General features: G+C 30.4%; 2 protein-coding genes across 3 annotated transcripts; both read right to left on the bottom strand.

Annotated features, from left to right (window-relative positions):
* Positions 1–2177: 2177 nt before the first annotated feature.
* Positions 2178–4260, bottom strand: LOC116001452 (vesicle-associated membrane protein 711-like). Its single transcript, XM_031241331.1, has 4 exons — positions 3961–4260; positions 3507–3697; positions 2693–2856; positions 2178–2465 (listed from the first exon to the last, which is right to left on the bottom strand). The coding sequence occupies exons 1-4, from the start codon at positions 4175–4177 to the stop codon at positions 2375–2377; spliced, it is 663 nt and encodes a 220-aa protein (XP_031097191.1). The 5' UTR covers positions 4178–4260; the 3' UTR covers positions 2178–2374.
* A 4089-nt stretch (positions 4261–8349) lies between these two features.
* On the bottom strand, positions 8350–11249 carry LOC116016715 (adenine phosphoribosyltransferase 5-like). 2 transcript variants are annotated; one of them, XM_031257092.1, is made up of 7 exons: positions 11092–11249; positions 10839–10949; positions 10131–10223; positions 9621–9770; positions 9446–9504; positions 8811–8920; positions 8350–8654 (listed from the first exon to the last, which is right to left on the bottom strand). In XM_031257092.1, exons 1-7 carry the CDS (start codon positions 11180–11182, stop codon positions 8642–8644), a joined length of 627 nt encoding a protein of 208 aa, XP_031112952.1. In that variant the 5' UTR covers positions 11183–11249; the 3' UTR covers positions 8350–8641. The 2 variants fall into 2 exon arrangements, with proteins under 2 accessions (XP_031112952.1, XP_031112959.1); XM_031257099.1 differs by having other exon boundaries at positions 8835–8920.
* Between the last annotated feature and the right edge of the window lie 9834 nt (positions 11250–21083).

Genomic DNA, 21083 nt, shown 5'->3' with positions numbered 1-21083 from the left:
CCGGTGCCATGTCACCATGGTAACTGGAAAACCTGCTAAAAATGCTAGACGCAAAAAAATTAATGGTTAGTGGATTGAAATGTATGTTCTGAAAGATCATGGTGCGGCATGAAGAATCGGATTTAGTTCATGGTGCGGGTTGACACTTTAGCCTTTTTAGTACTACTGACTCTGTTAAAATGTAGTATTTGTTCGTAGCAATTTTTTCAACCTATTGAAATACAAAGAGTCAATACTGCCCCCACTGGTACTCGAACCAATGATCTCCCCTTTGAAAGAGTCACTAGACCACAAGATCATCTTTTTCATTAACTAAATGCATCTTCTTTATTTTTATTATTAAGGCACCATCCATAAAATGAATTACAATGATAAATGAGATACTTTTGAGATTTCAGAACGAGTTTGATTAACCCTATTTGAAGTGAGAAGAGTTGTTCGTGATGAGAGTGTGACAAGACCTAAAAACGTTTTTTGGGGAAGAATTTCGGGAGAACCCGGGTTCAATTCCCAGAAGTGACGAATCCCCCTAGGCCAACTCCCGTGCCTCCCGGAGCGAACGTGAGTGGACCCTGTAAATTTACCTAAAAAATTGAGGAGGTGGCATTTGGTTGGTGATTTTTGTATCCTAGTGTTGAATTTTATGCTTATTATCATGTTTGTTTGCCTGTTTTTTTTTTTCTTTTTGGAATAAAAATGAGGAAGAAAAAAAATATTATATTATTTTTATTTTTATTATTTACTTATTTTGATTCCAATTCTTATATACTACCAAACAAATAGACTTCTTTTCCTTAAATCTATTACAATTAATATTTTTATTTCAATGTTTGAACCAAACACCACTAAGTATGAATATCTTTCTCTCCCAATCCAAAACACTATTAAGTAATACAAGTGACTTTAAAATATTAACTTAAAAATGTACAACTAGTAAAAGGACCCAAGGCAAGTTCAAAAGAGCTATCAAGTATAAGGATTGATTGATGCAATACATTTAGAATCATGAAATTTGCTCAATGTTTTAATAATAAGTTGTAGCCCATCACTCCCACTAGAGCTATTCAAGCCTCAGCCCTATGGATGCTATATAAGATCATATCAAATAGACTAGTTTTGCATGAACTACATAGTAATAGCGTGCCACGGAGGGGTACGTGCTACATCTAACATATACAATAATTTCTTTAAGAAATTAAATCAAAGGATTGATATAACTCAATACACTTATACAATTATTAATAATTTAAAACACTATACATGTTTAACATAAACTTAATAATTTCTCAAAAACAAAAAACATAAACTTAATAATATAAATTAACTTATAAACGTCTCCTGACTTTCCTCTGCCAACCAGCACCATATCCATCAATCTACCACTACATATCTACCACCATCACCACCAACCTTACACAATTAAGCTTTAAACATCACCCCTACCAGTTTTCGTTAAGTTGAACTTCAATCATGCCCTATCACTAGCAACCTCTCACCATAGAACACCTATCCCCTACTACCAGTAACCTCTAACATGAAGCTCTAGGCACCATCGTCACCAACTTCTTATTGTGCGGGTTCTATGCACCACTGTCACCAACAATATCCCTACCATCACAACAAATCTTCCAACTCATACAAGGCCTAGAAGATGAAAAAGAACCCTCTATAAAGTTTAGGACAACAAAATAAAAAAGAGAAAAATTACGCTCCTATAGCCTTCTTAATAATTTTTCACCATTAAGATCACCAATAATTAATCTTTAATAGTCAGTTATTAGCTTCTACCGAGCTTTTGACGAGTATAACTAATGACAATCATTAGTAGATCATTTTTATTCACGAGACATCAGTTTAATCGCTAAAGCCCTAATAGTCAAAACCGTAATAACTGCGCTATTACAAGTCAATTAAAGATTTTTAGTTGTTGATGCACGAAAATCAAGGTGCCAATTTTGACATGTTTCTTTTTGCTTTTTTTTTTTTTATGACAATAATTTATACTAAAATAAACTTTAATTATAAATTATTCATGAGTAAAGTATAAAACATACTTTTTGTTCTTGTTTTCTTTTTACGGCAATAAGTTATATGAAAAATAGTCACTCCCTCTTACTATAATATGATTATAGGGTAATTATTAAACTTTTATAAAAGGTGTCATTAAATATATTAAGTTATGAAACTAGGGTGCAGTAAGAACATACAACCTGTCAATACAAACTAATTGTATTTTCTTTCATTCCACCCTTCCATCCCCTCGTGGAAACAAGAATCTACCTTTTCTTTTTTCTTTTTATGACCTAAAAAATAAACCATATGCAACAAAATGAACAAGAAGAAGAAGAAGAAAGCAGTGGATAATGCCTGAATCTCAATTCAAACATGATGGAAGTGCAATCCCGTGACAAGTGAAGGCCAAAATTACGTAGATTACAAGCACCAGGAGGAGTATCAGCGCAACTCTGCAAAGCAACAAACACAATTCAGCAAAGAAATATCATTGAAGATGCTCAAAAATGACCAACCACATATTACTATGCATTCATATACCAAGTTAATTAACTGAATTGATCGGCATTGATAAGAAATGTATTGTGTGTATATATCATTACTCCATTACTGAGAGAAAAACCCAATAGTATGTAGAAAATGATAAAGTGAGAGGTGGGAAGAGTGTACTGTCACATACATAAGCCTCACATTTCTCCACCATACTGTGCTTCTGAATCGTCGGGCCTGCCTCCTGAAGCGCAAGGTGTTTCCATGCATGTTGGCAGTTTTATCAACCAGCAATTCCAAACGATCCCCTCTCTCTAGAACTTTATCAATGTTCTGAACCATCACATTACGCACCTGCCACACAACATTTAACAGTTTCAAACTTCCAAGAAAATGGCCATCAAATCTGGAGAGTAAACGAATATTGAGTAACAATATATAGGATTGAATGAGCAAGTAACATTTTTAATTAACTCATTTACTGCACCAGAGCCCAGAGGCACACACATAGTATGGGTTAAAATCATCATAGTATGTAAATGATGTATGCCACTGGGTACAATCAGAAATGAGTGGTAGCTAAACCTACACGAGTAGCTCAATTGGTTTCTGGGTGATAGATTATATAGGCAAGGATGCAAGATCCAGCCCTCGCAATCGCAATATGAGAATCACACCCAATGTGGTGGCCTCATTGTGGGCACCAGGCACTGGTCCTCCCACATAATTGGCTATTGAGTTGCCGTAATTTACCACATCCACAAATTCTATCGGGCCAAGGCGAGGGATTTCACCTTTTATGGGCAATCCAATAACACATTTTACTTCATAGGGAACCCTATCGTTTTAAAATGAATCAATCTAATTGCCACAAATTGCATTCAGAATGGAGATAGCTAAGGCACACAGCTATAGTATATATATTAGCAAATAAGAAAGAAAAAGAACATTTTTGTATTGAAGATCATATGAAGTATTGTATTGCAAAGGAATTCAGAGCTAACCTGACTCATTTCACCTTTTAGCCGGTTTATTCTATCTGCATTTGGATCATTGGCGAAATATTCCATTTGCTGGGCAAGGACCCTTGAGAATTCATCATTCATGGCATAAGCTTGTGCAGACAGCACTGCTCTGCCATAGGTTCTCACAAACCTCTGATGAATATCCTCCAGGAAATCAAACGGAAGTCTTCCTACAAAGAAATGGGTCCCCAATACCTCAACATCACAGCCACATTTTAATAATAATCCTTTCAATCTTCAACTATTTCATTTTAAATTTCAACTCAAAATTAAATCCAAACACACGAAACGAACAATGGAATAATTCATTACAAAGGTGCAATCAAAATTCGCGCAAAACATAAATTATAAATCAGGAAATAAAATAATTAGAAGACGAAAATCTGAGATCGAATTGGAATTGAAAAAGAAATTGTTAGGGGTTTCGACATACTGCCGGCGACGTCGTCGGCCATGCAGAGGGCGGTGAGGCCATCGGTGCGCTTAACGTGGAAAATGTAGCGATCCTGAGAGTATGAAACGTTGGTGTCGTTGCTCCCAGGGATCTTCTCAAGCACCTGCCTAGCGATCGTGCTCGCGTTCGTCGTCGTCGCGCTGTGCTCCGCAAGCACTACGGATCCCCGGGCCACCAACGCATATAATATCGTCATTTTCCCTTCTCTCCCTCTCCCTCTCTCTCCCTCTCCCCCTCTCTCACTATATGCGTATATGCACGGCAGCTATGCCTTTCCTTTCGTTTTGGCGGATTTGATTTTCTCGTGGAGAGAGTTTGAATGGTAGAATTTACAGAGGTCAGAGAACAATCGAAACGAGAATAACAGATTATTAATTTATTATTACAGATATCTTTACAGAAATATAGGAAGAATTTTGGGCTTGGGCCGGTCTAACTCAATAGTTTTATGTTGGGCTAAAATATCAAGTTAATGTGTTATCATTCTACATTCAATTTTGTTAATCACTAATTTATATTTTTGATCCATTAGATAATTTCAGGCAAATTTTACTATCGACCATGGTCCATGTATTGACAAATTATTATGTGGACTATGATTCACATACTGCTATGTCAGTTGTTACGTCATGGACCCGGGTCCATCTTGCAAGATGGATTCGGATCTATGTTCACAATTTCATTATTCTATGTTTATAATTTCATAACTTCACGTTCACATTTTCATAACTCCATATTCACAATTTCATAATTCTATGTTCACAATTTCATAACACCATATTCACAATGTCATAGCTCTATATTCACAATTTTATAACTCTATGTTCAAAATTTCATAACTCTATATTGTGAACATACAGTTCTAAAATTGTGAACATAAAATTCAAAATTACATATATAAACTGTGATCATAGAGTTTTAAAATTGTAAACATAGAGTTATAAAATTATGAATATAGACTCGGGTCCACCTTACAAGGTGGACCCGGGTCCATAGCATAATTTGCCATGCTATGTGGATCATAAAAAATATATTTTTAATATACTAAAAATACATTATTTGTGTGTTGAATGTACATTATACAAAATACATTATTTTGTATAATGTACATTCAACACACAAATAATGTATTTTTAGTATATTAAAAATATATTTTTTATGATCCAAAATAATGTATTTTCTTTTTCGAAAAAAAATAATAATAATAATGTATTTTCTTTGAATCACTTGTGGAATTGAACCCGTGTTCTCCCAAAATTTTTCCTCACAAAAAGAGTTCATTTGTCACTTCAACTACCCTATTGCCTTACATTTTTAACACGGAGTATATTAAAAGTATATTATTTGTGCACTGTACATTATTTGACAATACACAAAATAATGTACTTTCAGAACTCCAATAATGTACTTTATGTATACAAATAATGCGTCTTTTACTTATGCATGGTCCACACAGTTGTGTAGAATATGGTCCACACAATAATGATTGACATGTATAACGTGGACCATAGTATAATTTTATTTTTCATATACATTAGTTTCATCATAGTAATGTTGAAGTATCATTATTTTAATTACACTTTATGTATTTGTTATCCAATTTCATTTTATACATACAATAGGTTCATTACAACAAAACTAAAGTATTATTTTAATTCCAAAGCACGTTCATTTGACAATATACATTTGTATAAGCTCTGTTATTCAGTTTCATTTTTATACATACAATAGGTTCAATATATCAGCACTAGAGTATGATTTTAATTTTACTATACGTTCATTTGACAAAATACATGAATGTATGAACTCTACTATTCCGTTTCATTTTATACACACAGTAAGTTTATTATATCAACACTAAAGTATTATTTTAATTTTATTAAAGATTCATTTGACAATATACATATTTGTGCATGGTGTACGCTATGGTCTATTGTACACATGATATTGAGTTTTTGATCCCTTGAGAGCTAAATGTTTCATCTTTTATATATATTTACAAGGTTCGAACCGAATTTTTCTTTTTTTTTTTTTATGGTTGTAAATTCTAATTTGTTTTTAAAATTGTTCAAATTCAACAACAACAACAACAATAATAATAATAATAATAATAATAATAATAATTATTATTATTATTATTATTATTATTATTAAAAAATTTATATTCTAAATTATTTTTAAAAAGGTTATATAAAATATTTAAAGTTTAAAATTTAATCAAATAATAGTTAAACTTTAATCTAATAATAAATAATAATTAATTTTTTAAAAATATTTTTCTGTTTGGAAGCCCGTTCCGGTTCTAAATATTATGAAACCGGAACTAAAACCGTCGATACAGTTTCAATTCGATTCCAATAATGCACGATTCGGTTCAAACTAAACCTTCGTCATCCCTAGTTGTGGACAACCATGGCAATTTTTTTGGATGGCCACCATTGCCATCCATTGTGGCAGACTGGCAGTGGTGATAGTCCAAATTTGGACAACTACGACTATCCTTGGATAATGGACAATGACCAATGGCCAGCCACGTTGGCCGCCCAAAAAATAGCCACAGCCCACATGTTCACAACTTCTGGCAATCAAACTAACCCTCTGCTTTAAAAGAGGTGACATTGTTGTTCACCTCTCTGTTTTATTTGACTTTCTTTGCTCTCTAATATATTGCAATTTAAGACTATAGCTTTTGAGTTTTGAAGCAAAAGCTATGTATATTATTGAATATTGACTAGAGCTACTTCATATAATTGAATTTTATGCCGATATTGGTGCGTTGATTACAGATTTTTGGTGGCCTTGGAAAGTGAAATGAGCAAAGTCAAGACACAAAAACTGACAAGGATATAACTAACATATATGGGAAAACACATTTTTCTTAACTAAATATCAAAGTGGTTACATGGGGAAAGCTAAAATGTCTTCAATCAATTAATTAGCTAACATTGTGGTGCTGTCAAATGAAAAAGAAATGTTTGATTAAATGAACCAAAATGGTGGTTTTTCCTTCTAGCAGTAGAAAATGTCTCCCATCTTTTACCTCTTTCAAAAATATTGTTTTTACTCATTATAAGCCAAATTTTCAGGTGACAGCACCACATTGAGACAAGGACAAAACATGACACGCTGAGCAATATGCTGAAAAATATTTTTGTTAATAGGGTTAATTGAGACTCTCTTTCATAAAGCACTTAGTCCGGTGATGGTGATGGTGACGGTGACATTAGAACATTTAAACATCTTCCAATCATATTGCAAGATGACCCATTAGTCTTTCAGGTAAGATTTTCGAAACAGTGCATCTAAATAGCATTTCAAAATGCACACCCTTCTAACCGTTCTTCTAAATGTATCATAAGAAAAGAAAGTTAACTTTGTAACTAATCATGCTCATGAACATATGGCATTATGAAGCTCCTTCCTAAGGAATAATCCTTCAAAATGATCAATCAGATCAGTAAGATGCAACCAAATGTTCTTTTTTCTTTCTAAAGCTTCTTACTTGTAAGGCACCCTTTTCACCAAAATGTGCAAGCTAGAAGTCATGATTATTAGCTTTTGTAACTTTACTAAGCATCATTATGTATACGGGCAAATAGAAGTGTTTGTCGGAGGCTAGTGAAGGGTCAAGTCTAGCATAAATTAGCTAGATGATTGTTGGGCAGAGGCGTGAAGAGCCAAGTCCAACACCAGCCTCCCGAAAATGTGGTGATAAAAGAAAAAAAAAAAATTATCTTCGCATAGTGGTAAATACTTGATCCTAACAAGTGGTATTAAAGTCAAGTTACGGGGTAAAAGTTGTGCAGTTAAGACTGTCAAGTGCCAAGGGAAATTGTTGGACGGAAGCCGGTGAATGGCCATGTCTAGTCCAACACCAGGTGGCTAAAGGATTGTTAGGCCTCGCGGAGGTCTAAAGGGTCAAGTCCAGCACCATGTGAAATACATTGCTAGTAAGTTTGGTCAACTTGAGAAAGAAAAACAGGTGGGCAAGCAGAAGGGTGTTCATATTACAGACAATGATGTTAGCACCCAGATTCCAACAGTATGATAGCATTACAAGTTTGTCATTAATTCATTATGATGTTCGCTTTTGCTTGCAATTTACTGTGTCTGTGTGTGTGGTGGTACAGGGGTGGGGGTAGGGGGGAACAGGGCCAAGCTCATGTCTCAACCTCTCTTCAACACTTGATCTTTTGCAGAAACTGAATCCAGATCATAAGAAAAGAAGGTACAGAATACAAAATTTTATAATTGAATGGCTGAATCAATAATAATCAATTAAATGTTTAGAGGACAGCAATATTTTACTCAGTTTAGAGAGAATTTATTTTTAAAAAATTAAAAAAATTAATTGTGACCAACAAAAAGTAGTAAGGCATTGAAGGGACATGCATTATTGGAAATTGAATGGAGGAGACATGGGGCCTGAAGATCATATGAGAAATATGCTTCAAGATATCCTCACTGTTCATCTCAGCACAAATTTCTCTTAGAAAAATAAAAATAAAATGATCAAGCAATGAACAAAAGAAGCTAATAATGAAACTGAATAGACACTAGAAGATGGTATAGAATCCCTCTATCCTATTTTATTAGTTGATGTGAAAGATTTGGAAGCTTTTTTTCCCATCATCATCTCTTCTTGATAGACTCCAGCATGTCAATTTCCATATCTACAAAATAAAAAATTAAAAAAAAAAAAAAAAAAAAAGGATTTTAAAGAATCACATAAAATTATTCAATGTTTCTGCATGTCTGTGTTGCAGTTGGAAACGAAATAAGCAACGGAACAAATATTCTACATGGAAAGGATGATCGATTGATCATACCCTGTTCTCGGTTCAATTTTGTACCTCGAAATTTCAAAAAGATCAGAGTCATCTAATTCCCGGGGTTCGACAAGCATATAAACTGGCCTCCCTTTTAGCCTGTTTTGTCCCTGAACAACCATACAAGAAAGTCAAATCTCGGGGATATCTGCTAAAACAGGATCTTAACAACCGTAGAAGTCAGAAACACTCAAAATACAGTCGATCGAGTGAAAACTTATGCTGTGAAAGTTGTCCACTTCCTTGATGTGAAAGTTGTCTCAGGGATAGAATCGTTGACCACTATGCTAGCAGCAATGTAATGTTGCTGTCCCGATTTAAGCACTTCCACGATAACTTAAGCTATATAGGATCATAAGAAAGTTTATTTTTCCAACTTAGGCTCAGATTCATGTGAATTTGGTACGTTTTATGTACTTTTGGTCCAATTTGGCAGCTTTCAGCTAAAGCTGCAAGATTGTTTTAATTTTCCTTGTGGTGGTTAAAATTGCTTGAAGAAATTTAGCAAACTATACCCACCCTTACAGCTAACAAAATCCTTTTCGTACCAGAAACCTAAAACTAGTTTCAAACATTTATCTTTTCCGGCTAAGTTATGAAAAGGCAAGGCATAAAGAAAGTACATTAAGCACTACCTCAACTTCCGGCAATCCAATAACACAACCGCATTCAACCACTTCAGCTCCCATCCGTTCTAGTAAAGGCCGCAAAACATTTTTTGTCAGGCAACCACTAGAGAACCGGCAATCAAAAGTCGAAAAGAAATTAGGAAATTAACATAAAGACGGGACCAAGAATAGTTCAACTTACCTAGAAGGTTTATGGCAGCCGAGAGAGTCCCTCCTGTAGCTATCAAATCGTCGATTACCACTACCCGGTCCCCCTTCTCCACAGCACCCACGTGCATCTCTAAGCAATCCCGACCATACTCTAGTTCATAGGCCTCCGAGATCACTTCACCTGTAAATCCAGATCAAGGATAATTAGACGGGAGTTGTAAGAACTGTTGTACTTAAACAGTGTACAGGACACAAGACAAGCGGCTCCTTTCTGAAATCCCATTCATACAGCTATTTGTAGAACGGGCTAAAATACATGTTGAGAAACATTTTGTTGGGCACGTTAGCTTATGTGTTCAAGTTATGATATGAAATAAAAGAAAACGAAGCACTCAATTAACATGCTTCGAATCTATCAAAGTAATAACTTAATACTTATCTCAAATGCAACTATAACAAGGTCGATTAGAAGACATGATACAAAAAAAAAATGAAAAAGCTGTTTTCTTTTGTAGTTGAAACACAATTTTACACAGCATACCTGGCAATTTTCCTGGCTTACGTAACGGAACAAACTTGGCACCGATTGCTAGGGCAATAGGTGGACCGAACATGAACCCTCTAGCCTCAACTCCTATGAAATAGAACACGATGGGAGAAAAGAAAAGAAAGAAAACAGACAAAATTTAATAAACAGGAAAGTTTTAAAAAGTTTTATATGGTGGAGATCACTATCAGAAGACAATTTCAAAAGTTCATGTCTAGATGCAATTCATATTGCCAGCTAAACTTCAAACTAACCATTGGTCCCCTACAAAGGAAAAGAACTTCATTGCATATCAATATGCCCACTGAATAAAATGCTCTGCAGTTTACAAGAAAAATCCAAAACCTCTTATCAACCACTTCCAACACTAATCTAGGCAAAGATATTGTAGGCATCCAAGAAATCTATGATGTGCCATTTTCTATCAACTAAATCTAGTAAAATCCCAAACTTCTTATACCCCCCAATTAACAATTGGCAACTTGGAGAAACTAAGGTGTGGAAATTCTACAATATAAAATAAACAAGTTGTACCCCACTATTGACCATTAACCCAAAATATATACTCCAAGATGATAAAAATAAGAATCAAGATAGCATCAACTACTGAAAAACACATAAACAAATAAATGAATATACTAAGAACCCCCATATATGTGTAAGTAAATAAAGAAACAAAACCCAGAAATCTGAAGAATTTACCAGCAACAACTGATATGCCCATATCTTTGTATCTATCAACAAATATTTCAACAGTGTCTTTGAAGACCTTGGGATTCAACAGCAAAGTGGTGATATCTTGGAACATTATGCCTGCAAAAACAAAGAAAAGGGCCGAAAGGGAACATGCATTTGCATCAAATTTCATTTCTCTTATGCCCACAAAATTATTAAAAAAAAAAAAAGGAAGGGGAAATTCAAGAAAGAATGCAGAGAGAGGGAGTGAAGTTGAAACCTTGTTTAGGAAAGTTGGGAATGACTCTAATGGCTTTAGTAATGTCCTGAAGCCTTGGGTCTCCTTTCAGGCCATTCTCTGCTGCAAACATCTTCTCGCTCTACCTCACACACACACACACACACACTCTCTCTCTCTCTCTCTCTCTAGATTTTGTTGTTGTTCTTGTGTGTGTGTAGTACAGTACTTTTATAGAGTGATTAATGCAAACTATGGTCTGTCAATTTCTCTAATTATTTGATCTTGGTGTGCAAATTATAGATTGATTATTGAATATATCACAATAGCGATGTTCTTATCCAAAACCACTAATTTAAATCTTAATATATACATATGATTTTATATTAGTTTTAAAGGATTGGAGTAGGACCTTTGTGTGACCGGCTCAAGTGATACTTGCAACATTTTTTTTTAAATGTAATACTTTTGAAAAAAAAATATTTGACATTGTCGTTGTATGTATGCTATACGCCGGCAGTAAAACCACAACACACCACATCATTAAAAATAAAAGTCAAATATTGACTATCCCTTTTCTACAAATATAAATAAATCTCGTATAAAATATAAATTTTAATTAAAAATAAAATATTATTTATTATACTAGTATTTTCGCCCGTGCGTTGCATGGAATGGATTTGTTATAATATTTTAAGAATATTTGGATCGATATACAATTATATAAATTATAACATTGAATATTGTATAGCGCAATTGATGAAATTGGTTGGATCAATTATGTTGTCTGGTGTTTTCCTTGCTTGAATTAGAGCAAATAATTGTTCAATTACCGGTGCGATGCACAAATAAATTTTTTATTATATATTTAGATAATAAAAATAAAGAAAATTATTTAAAAAACTCTAATATTGAACGTGTACATTTATTTGATTATAAGATTAGTGCAAAAGTATAACTCAATTAATTGAAATATATATGACTTGTTTGTCTACAATTATCTTAAAAAGATCGATATGTAATATGACTTATGTAATTATATTATTACTAAAATAAATATGAGAAAAATGAGAAATAATTTAATTATAATTATTATAAAAATAAATTCAACGACCAGTGTTATTATCATAATAATTATTAGGCAACTATTATTAGTCAATTACACTAATATATGTGCAATTATACTTTTATACCTTAAGTATATTAATTTTCACCCTATCGCATTTAGTTTTTCTTCCTCCTTCATATTTGAATGAATTAATTGTAACTATTATAAAAAATCTAACAGTCATGTTTAATTAATTTTTTTTAAGTTTTTAAATAATTTTCAGTCAATTAGTAATATCCATTCCCTTTTTCAATTTGCCTAATTTTCCTTTTCCATTATGATTTTTTTTTATATTTTCAATCAATTAGTAAAATCAGTTTTCTTTTTCATTTTCTCTTTAATATTGTCTGGGCGGAATTTCACAAAGGATGACTGACTCGGGAGAAAGCCACATACAATTGACCCTGACTAAAGACCGATTTTTTTAGCAATAACCAAACGTGAGTTAGTGTTTGGCCTTAGCTTTTGTTTATAGTCATGGCATATGCAAATATCAATGAGAATTGTTTATGCTGGAACTTGAAGGACAATCAGTGGTTCTGCCAAATCAACATTATAGTAAGGTAAGACAGAATCCACGTGCTCCTCCCATAGAGTAACAGTGAGCCGACTACCCCTGAGTAGTGAAAACAACAATGAGCATGATGATGCCTAAATTTATACTTAAACAAATCAAAAAGACATCCAAACAAACACATACCGAGAGTCTTCAATGACAAAATCAATCAACCTTTGAGGATTTGAATTAACTTGGACAACTTTTTGCTCATTAATGAAAACAACACGGCCAATCAAATCTGCAAAAAACCAAACAAAAGATTTGCAATAAATGACCTTTTGTATCCTATATTGCGAAACTAAAATTTATATATTTTGTAGCAACTAAATATTTAAAGTATTAATAAGGATGCATGTATATTTAATATTATTTTGGTCTGATAAAATGTTTCTTGACAAAAGATTTAAAATTGGCATTCATGAATGTATACTATTAGAAATTTAGTATAACAAAAAGAAATAAAAACACCAAAAAAAAAAAAAAATAAATAAAAACACATCTAGTATAGAATAAGATTTAAAGAAGAATTTACCAATTAGCAATTTAGCATATTGTTATCCACTCCTCCGGGAGCCTTCAATGTTTCTTGAACTTAACCACAAACTCTTTAGGGATTTGTAAATGGATACAAGTTCTCTGAAGAAAGAAAAAAAAAAATTGTAATGCTCTCCAGGTGCAAATATTAAATATGGCTACAGTGTTCACTACAAAATGTCAACCACCGCAAAATTTACACAACCTTTTTTCCTCTAATTCATAGAACAAAATTCGGCCACGATATAGTCACAATCTGCTCTCCCTAATTTATATACACTTTTAAACTTAATAGCATTTACCTGGGAGTCATGGAGTAAGCACTCCAGTGTGTGTTGGTTGATTGTGGAATGTGGATATTCCCTTGACAAATAACAACGCATTAGCCGGAGTCTAATACAACTCCTTCTCGTCTTGGGAGATAGGTCGGAAGCAGAGACAAAAACAGACCCCATTAGTGAAAGAACAATATTGTTGAAAGATTTGCGTGACAATATCATTTTACTATTTCGATTTGTGTAAGTAGGTTATAAAATTTCTAATTGATGAATGTATTTATAATACGAATTGGCGGAGGAATTGTAGTATAGGAATTGTAGAGGAATTGTAGTATACGAATTGTATTGGAATTGTAGTATAGGAATTGTAGAATAGTAGACTTCATTTTGTAGTATTGGATTTCGTGTTTTAATAGCAGATTTATTTGATACGAATTGTATTGGAATTGTAGTATAGGAATTGTATTGTTTTAATATTATTCTATTGTTTATACGAATTGTATTGGAATTGTAGTATAGGAATTGTATTGTTTTAATATTATTCTGTAGTATTAAATTTCGTGTTTTAATAGCAGATTTATTTGATACGAATTGTATTTGAATTGTAGTATAGGAATTGTATTGTTTTAATATTATTCTATTGTTTATACGAATTGTATTGGAATTGTAGTATAGGAATTGTATTGTTTTAATATTATTCTATTGTTTATACGAATTGTATTGGAATTGTAGTATAGGAATTGTATTGTTTTAATATTATTCTATTATTTTAATTGTTTTAATATACAATATTTTGGGCGGGAAGGAAGATTTCGTTTTGGAGAATTTTGTTTTTATATATATAAAGATTACGCAAACCATAATATATAAAAGTCAAATATTGACTATCCCTTTTCTACAAATATAAATAAATCTCTTATAAAATATAAATTTTAATTAAAAATAAAATATTATTTATTATATTCTAAAATACAACATTAACTCTAAAAAAATACACATTGTTGCAGCAACGACCTTAGTATTAACCTAACAACAAATGAATCAATTTGTTTATTTCTACGCAAAATTAGAATACGCAAATTAGTATTTTTTATAAAACTTAATTAGTTTTGTTATGTTTTTCTCCCATCTTAAATACTAAGAAAATCAAATCAAGCAAATAACACATATATCATTCAATAATTTTTGTGCTCGTGATCTCTTAAATTACATTCTTGAATTCTACAATAAGCCACTCTTGTTTTTCTTGCCATTCAAAGCTTAACATACCTTTAATATAAAAAGGACATCTTTGATATAAAACATAAAGTTGATTTCAAGCATATAAAATAAATAAAGCATATAAAATTTTTTATGGAGAATCTATTGATGCAACGATAAATAGTGTTTTAGGGTTATTGATGTATTTTAGAATATAATAAATAATATTTTATTTTTAATTAAAAATTTATAGTGTAAGAGATTTATTGATATTTGTATATATATAATAAACATTGGCTCAATCATTTTTTACTTTTATTTTAATGACCTGACGCATTGTGATTTACTGCTAGTGTATAGCACTTGTACACTGACGGTGCATAAAATATTCTCTCCTTGAAAAAAAATATTTGATACATTGTCGGTGTATAGGTGCTATACACCGGCAGTAAACCACAACACACCACATCATCATTAAAAATAGAAGTCAAAAAATATTGACTATCCCTTTTATACAAATATAAATAAATCTCTTATACAATATAAATTTTAATTGCAAATAAAATATTACTCCCTCCGTCTCGAATTGGTTGTCTCATTTAATTTTTACACTGCTTTTTAAGAAAATTAAAGTAAATGTAATATGATTTTTAATTATGCCACTCACTTTTTCACTTTTAGAAATAAAATCAATAAAGAAAGCAAAAGTTAAGGGAAAATTGGAATAGTAGAATAATTGTGATGTTCAATTTTGGAGAGAGGACAACATTTTTGAACAAACTAAAAAGAAAAGTAAGACATGTAAAATGGGATAGATGGAATATTTATTATATTCTAAAATACACCATTAACTCTAAAAGAATACTCATCGTTGCAGCAACGACCTTAGTATTAACCTAACAAGAAATGAATCAATCAATTTCTTTGTTTCTGCGCAAAATTAGAATACGCAAATTAGTATTTTTTTTTATAAAACTTGATTAGTTTTGTTATGTTCTTCTCCAATCTTAAATACTAAGAAAATCAAATCAAACAAATAACACATATTTTTTTGACAATAAATAACACATACATTATTCGATAATTTTTGTGCTCGTGATCTCTTTGATTACATTCTTGGATTCTACAGTAAGCCACTCTTGTTGTTCTTGCCGTTCAAAGCTTAACATGCCTTTGAGATAAAAAGAGCATCTTTGCTATAAAACATAAAGTTCATCTCAAACATATAATTAAACTAAATCAAGCATATGAAAAATAAAAAATAAAAAATTTTAATGAGACTCTATTGTTGCAACGATAAATAGTGTTTTAGGGTTAATGATGTATTTTAGAATATAATAAATAATATTTTATTTTTAAATAAAAAATTTATATTGTGTAAGAGATTTATTGATATTAAAAAAAAACAATAGTTCAATTAATTTTTAACTTTTATTTTAATGACTTGACGCATTGTGATTTATCGCTACTATATAGCACATGTGCACTGATGGTGCATCAAATATTCTCTCTTTGAAAAAATATTTGATACACTCTCGGATTATAGGTGCTACACACCGACGGTAAACCACAACACGCCACATCATTAAAAATAAAAGTCAAATATTGACAATCCCTTTTCTACAAATATAAATAAATCTCTTATACAATATAAATTTTAATTAAAAATAAAATATTTTTTATTATATTCTAAAATACACGATTAACTCTAAAAGAATACTCATCGTTGCAGCAACGACCTTAGTATTAGCCTAACAACAAATGAATCAATTTGTTTGTTTCTGCACAAACTTAGAATACACAAATTAGTATTTTTTATAAAACTTAATTAGTTTTGCTATGTTCTTCTCCAATCTTAAATATTAAGAAAATCAAATCAAACAAATAACACAAATAGTATTCGATAATTTTTGTGCGCGTAGTCTCTTTGATTACATTCTTGCATTCTACAATAAGCCACTCTTATTTTTCTTGCCATTCAAAGCTTAACATGCCTTTGAGATAAAAAGAACATCTTTGCTATAAAACATAAAGTTCACCTCAAGCATATAAACTAAATAAAGCATATATATGAAAAATCAAAAATAAAATTTTTTATGGAGAGTCTATTGTTGCAACGATAAATAGTGTTTTAGGCCGAGTTAATGATGTATTTTAGAATATAATAAATAATATTTTATTTTTTAATAAAAAATTTATATTGTGTAAGAGATTTGTTGATATTTGTAAAAAAAGAAAAAAACATTAGCTCAATTAATTTTTAACTTTTATTTTAATGACCTGACGCATTGTGATTTACTACTAGTGTGTAGCACATGTACGTACACTAACGGTGCATCAAATATTCTCTCTTTGATTTTGCACAGCAACGACCTTCGTATTAACCTAACAACAAATGAATCAATTTGTTTGTTTTTGCGCAAAATTAGAATACACAAATTAATATATTTTTTAAACTTAATTAGTTTTGTTATGTTATATTCTTCTCCAATCTTAAATACTAAGAAAATTAAATAACACATATATTATTCGATAATTTTTGTGTTGATGATCTCTTTAATTACATTCTTGGATTCTGCAATAAGCCACTCTTTTTTTCTTGCCATTCAAAGCTTAACATGCCTTTGAGATAAAAAGAACTTCTTTGCTATAAAACATAAAGTTCATCTCAAGCATATAAACTAAATTAAGCATATGAAAAAATAAAATAAAAATAAAAATAAAAATCTATGGAGTGTCTATTGCTACAAAGATAAATAGTGTTTTAGGGTTAATGATGAATTTTAGAATATAATAAATAATATTTTATTTTTATGGAAGAGAGATTTGATGCACCGTTGTACATGTACTATACAGTAGCAGTATTTGAAAATATTTGGTAGCCTTTTTTTTTTCTTTTTTTTTTTTTACAAATATCAATAAATCTCTTACACAATATAAATTTTTAATTAAATATAAAATATTATTTATTATATTCTAAAATACTATCATTAACCCTAAAACATTATTTATAGTTAGTCTCCATAGATTTTATTATTATTATTTTTTTATTTTTCATATGCTTAATTTAGTTTATATGCTTGAGATGAACTTTATCTTTTATAGTAAAGAAGTTCTTTTTATCTCAAAGGCATGTTAAGTTTTGAATGGCAAGAAAAACAAGAGTATAGTGGCTTATTATATTGCAGAATCCAACAATGTAAATTTGATTTTTATATTTTAAAATTTTCTAAATTTTAAGAATAATTAATGCTGTGAAACTAATTAACTATTATTTTTCTTAATGCCGCAATCCTCGTATCTTCCTTTAATTTTTTAGGAATAAGGTTCAAATTGGCCACTCAACTTAACCTGAAAATGCAATTAGGCCACTGAACGAAAAAAATGTGCAATTAGGCCACTGAACACTCCAAATGCATGCAATTTCACCTGATAGCATGTTACCTTCCATTTCATCAGGTTGTTTGCTTACATGGATGGTGATGTGGCATTTTAAAATAATTTTTTAATAATAAATATAAAAAATAAAAATTTAAAATTTAAAAATAATAATTTTAAATATTTTTTATAATATTTATAATATTAATTTTTTAATATTTTTAATTAATTTTTATTTTTAATCTTTATTACTCCATCTGTTCCATTTTATCTGTTCTACTTACTATTCATTGGTCAAACCAACTATTTCTTCTTTGTTTATTTTTTTATTATTTTTTAATTATTATTCCTAAAGTCTATTCCTCCCGCGAAACATATAATAAAATACAATTTCTATTCTATTCCTTGCCTATTCCATTCCTTATGCGATATCATTCCTATTACCTCAAAATTCATTCCGTGAACCAAACATGTTGTAATTGTATTACGAATAAGAAAGTAGGAAATAATATATTTTATTAGAAATTGTATTACCATATTTTAATGTACAATTATAGTACATTGTATTACCATATTTTACAATATTACACAAACCTTAATAGTATAGGAGTGTTTTAGACGTAAAGCTAAAATTAAGGATTTTATTTTTATTAATAGTATAGATTACGTTGCAGGAAATATATGTACTGTATTATTACGATTAGTAATTTTAATCTACAATTGTATTACGAATAGGAAAATATGGAAGAATATATTTTATTAGAAATTGTATTATTACCATATTTTAATGTACAATTGTAGTACGAATACGAATTGCATTACCATATTTTACAATATTATGCAAACCTTAATAATATAGGAGTGGTCTGAGCGGGAAGTTAAAATTGAGGATTTTGTTTTTATTAATAGTATAGATATAGATTTTAATGTACAATTATACTACGAATAGGAATTGTATTACCATATTGTACAATATTACACAACCCTTAATTGTATAGAAGTGTTTTGGGCAAGAAGTTAAAATTGAGAATTTTGTTTTTATTAATTATATAGATTACGTTGTAGGGAAATATATGTACTGTATTATTACAATTAGTAATTTTAATCTATAATTGTATTACGAATCTTTAATGTACAATTGTAGTACGAATATGAATTTTTTTTGTTTTTATTTTTTTAATAAAATAGATTACGCGAATTTTTTTTGTTTTTATTTTTTTAATAAAATAGATTACGCTGCAAGAAATATATGTATTGTATTATTAGGATTAATAATTTTAATCTATAATGGCATGTTTGGTTTGCAGAATAGGCCTGGAATGGAATAACATTCCCAGTAATAAGCCTATTCTTTTATTTGGTAAAAACTCCTATTCCTAGGAACAATATTTCTGAAAATGACATATTCCCCTTACAAGGGGAATAGAGATTCCTAAGCCGCCTAAGTATTAGGCTATTCCTGAGTTCTCAAGAATAGCCTAAAATTGCTATTTCCAATTTTAGCCCATGACATTTTACGAAAAGATATTCTTTTTCCCAAAATGCACCTATATTATTTTTTTAAAAAAAAAACATATAACAAAGAACAATTAAGGCTCCTTAAATGAATGAGCTTTTGGCTCTTTAAGGTTTCCTCATCTTCTTGTTAATTTTAAAAGAGAAGCAATGCTTTTCTTACATAGAGGAGCTCAAATGAGCTCATCTTCCTGAGTTACCGATGTGGGATCAAAAAACTCACATTTGTGTTTTAAAAAAATGTTGTATAAATAATTTTGTTTTGTATTATTATTATTATTATTATTATTATTATTATTATTATTATTATTCCTTTTTTCTTATTATTGTATTAATATTATTATTACTATTATTCCTTTTTTCTATCTTGTTATTAATATTATTATTAATATTAATATTCCTTTTTTCTTATTTTTGTTATTAATATAAACTATATGTAATTAGAATATGAACATTAATGTTTATTATTATTATTATTATTATTATTATTATTATTATTATTATTATTATTAGTACTACTACTACATACCCTTATTTTATAAGGCTATTTATGTCTTTTAAAACATATTCTATTTGTATTTCTTAAACCAACCAAACACTGTAATATAATTCCTAAAGTCTATTCCTCCCGCGAACCAAATAATATAATACAATTTCTATTCTATACTTGCCTATTCCATTCCTTATGGGATATCATTCCTATTACCTCAAAATTCATTCCGTGAACCAAACATGTTGTAATTGTATTACGAATAAGAAAGTAGGAAATAATATATTTTATTAGAAATTGTATTACCATATTTTAATGTACAATTGTAGTACATTGTATTACCATATTTTACAATATTACGCAAACCTTAATAGTATAGGAGTGTTTTAGACGTGAAGCTAAAATTAAGGATTTTATTTTTATTAATAGTATAGATTACGTTGCAGGAAATATATGTACTGTATTATTACGATTAGTAATTTTAATCTACAATTCTATTACGAATAGGAAAGTAGGGAAGAATATATTTTATTAGAAATTGTATTATTACCATATTTTAATGTACAATTGTAGTACGAATAGAAATTGCATTACCATATTTTACAATACTACGCAAATCTTAATAATATAGGAGTGGGCTGGACTTGAACTGTATTATATCCTGTACATAATTCTCCCGTCCAACTGAAGCTGAGATCGAGATCGGAGTCCTATGGAGAAGCAATTTTGGTTTGTCGGAGAAGAAGAAGAAAAGGTGGGTTCGCCGGAGAAGAAGCAAAGGGATGTGAAATGACTAAAGTATCCTCATTATTTTAGGGTTTTGGATTTTCCGACGAAGTTGGCCGGTAATTTGGCCGGAGTGACCGAAATTGATAAAAATTGAATAGTTAAGGTACGAAATTAACAGTTTTGAAAGTCGTGGATTGCAATTAACAGTACCCCTATAGTCAATGGACCAAAATGACAATTTTC

Source organism: Ipomoea triloba, chromosome 1, assembly GCF_003576645.1.
Source record: "Ipomoea triloba cultivar NCNSP0323 chromosome 1, ASM357664v1".
NCBI classification, from domain to species: domain Eukaryota; kingdom Viridiplantae; phylum Streptophyta; class Magnoliopsida; order Solanales; family Convolvulaceae; genus Ipomoea; species Ipomoea triloba.
This window is presented reverse-complemented; position numbering and strand designations above follow the sequence as displayed.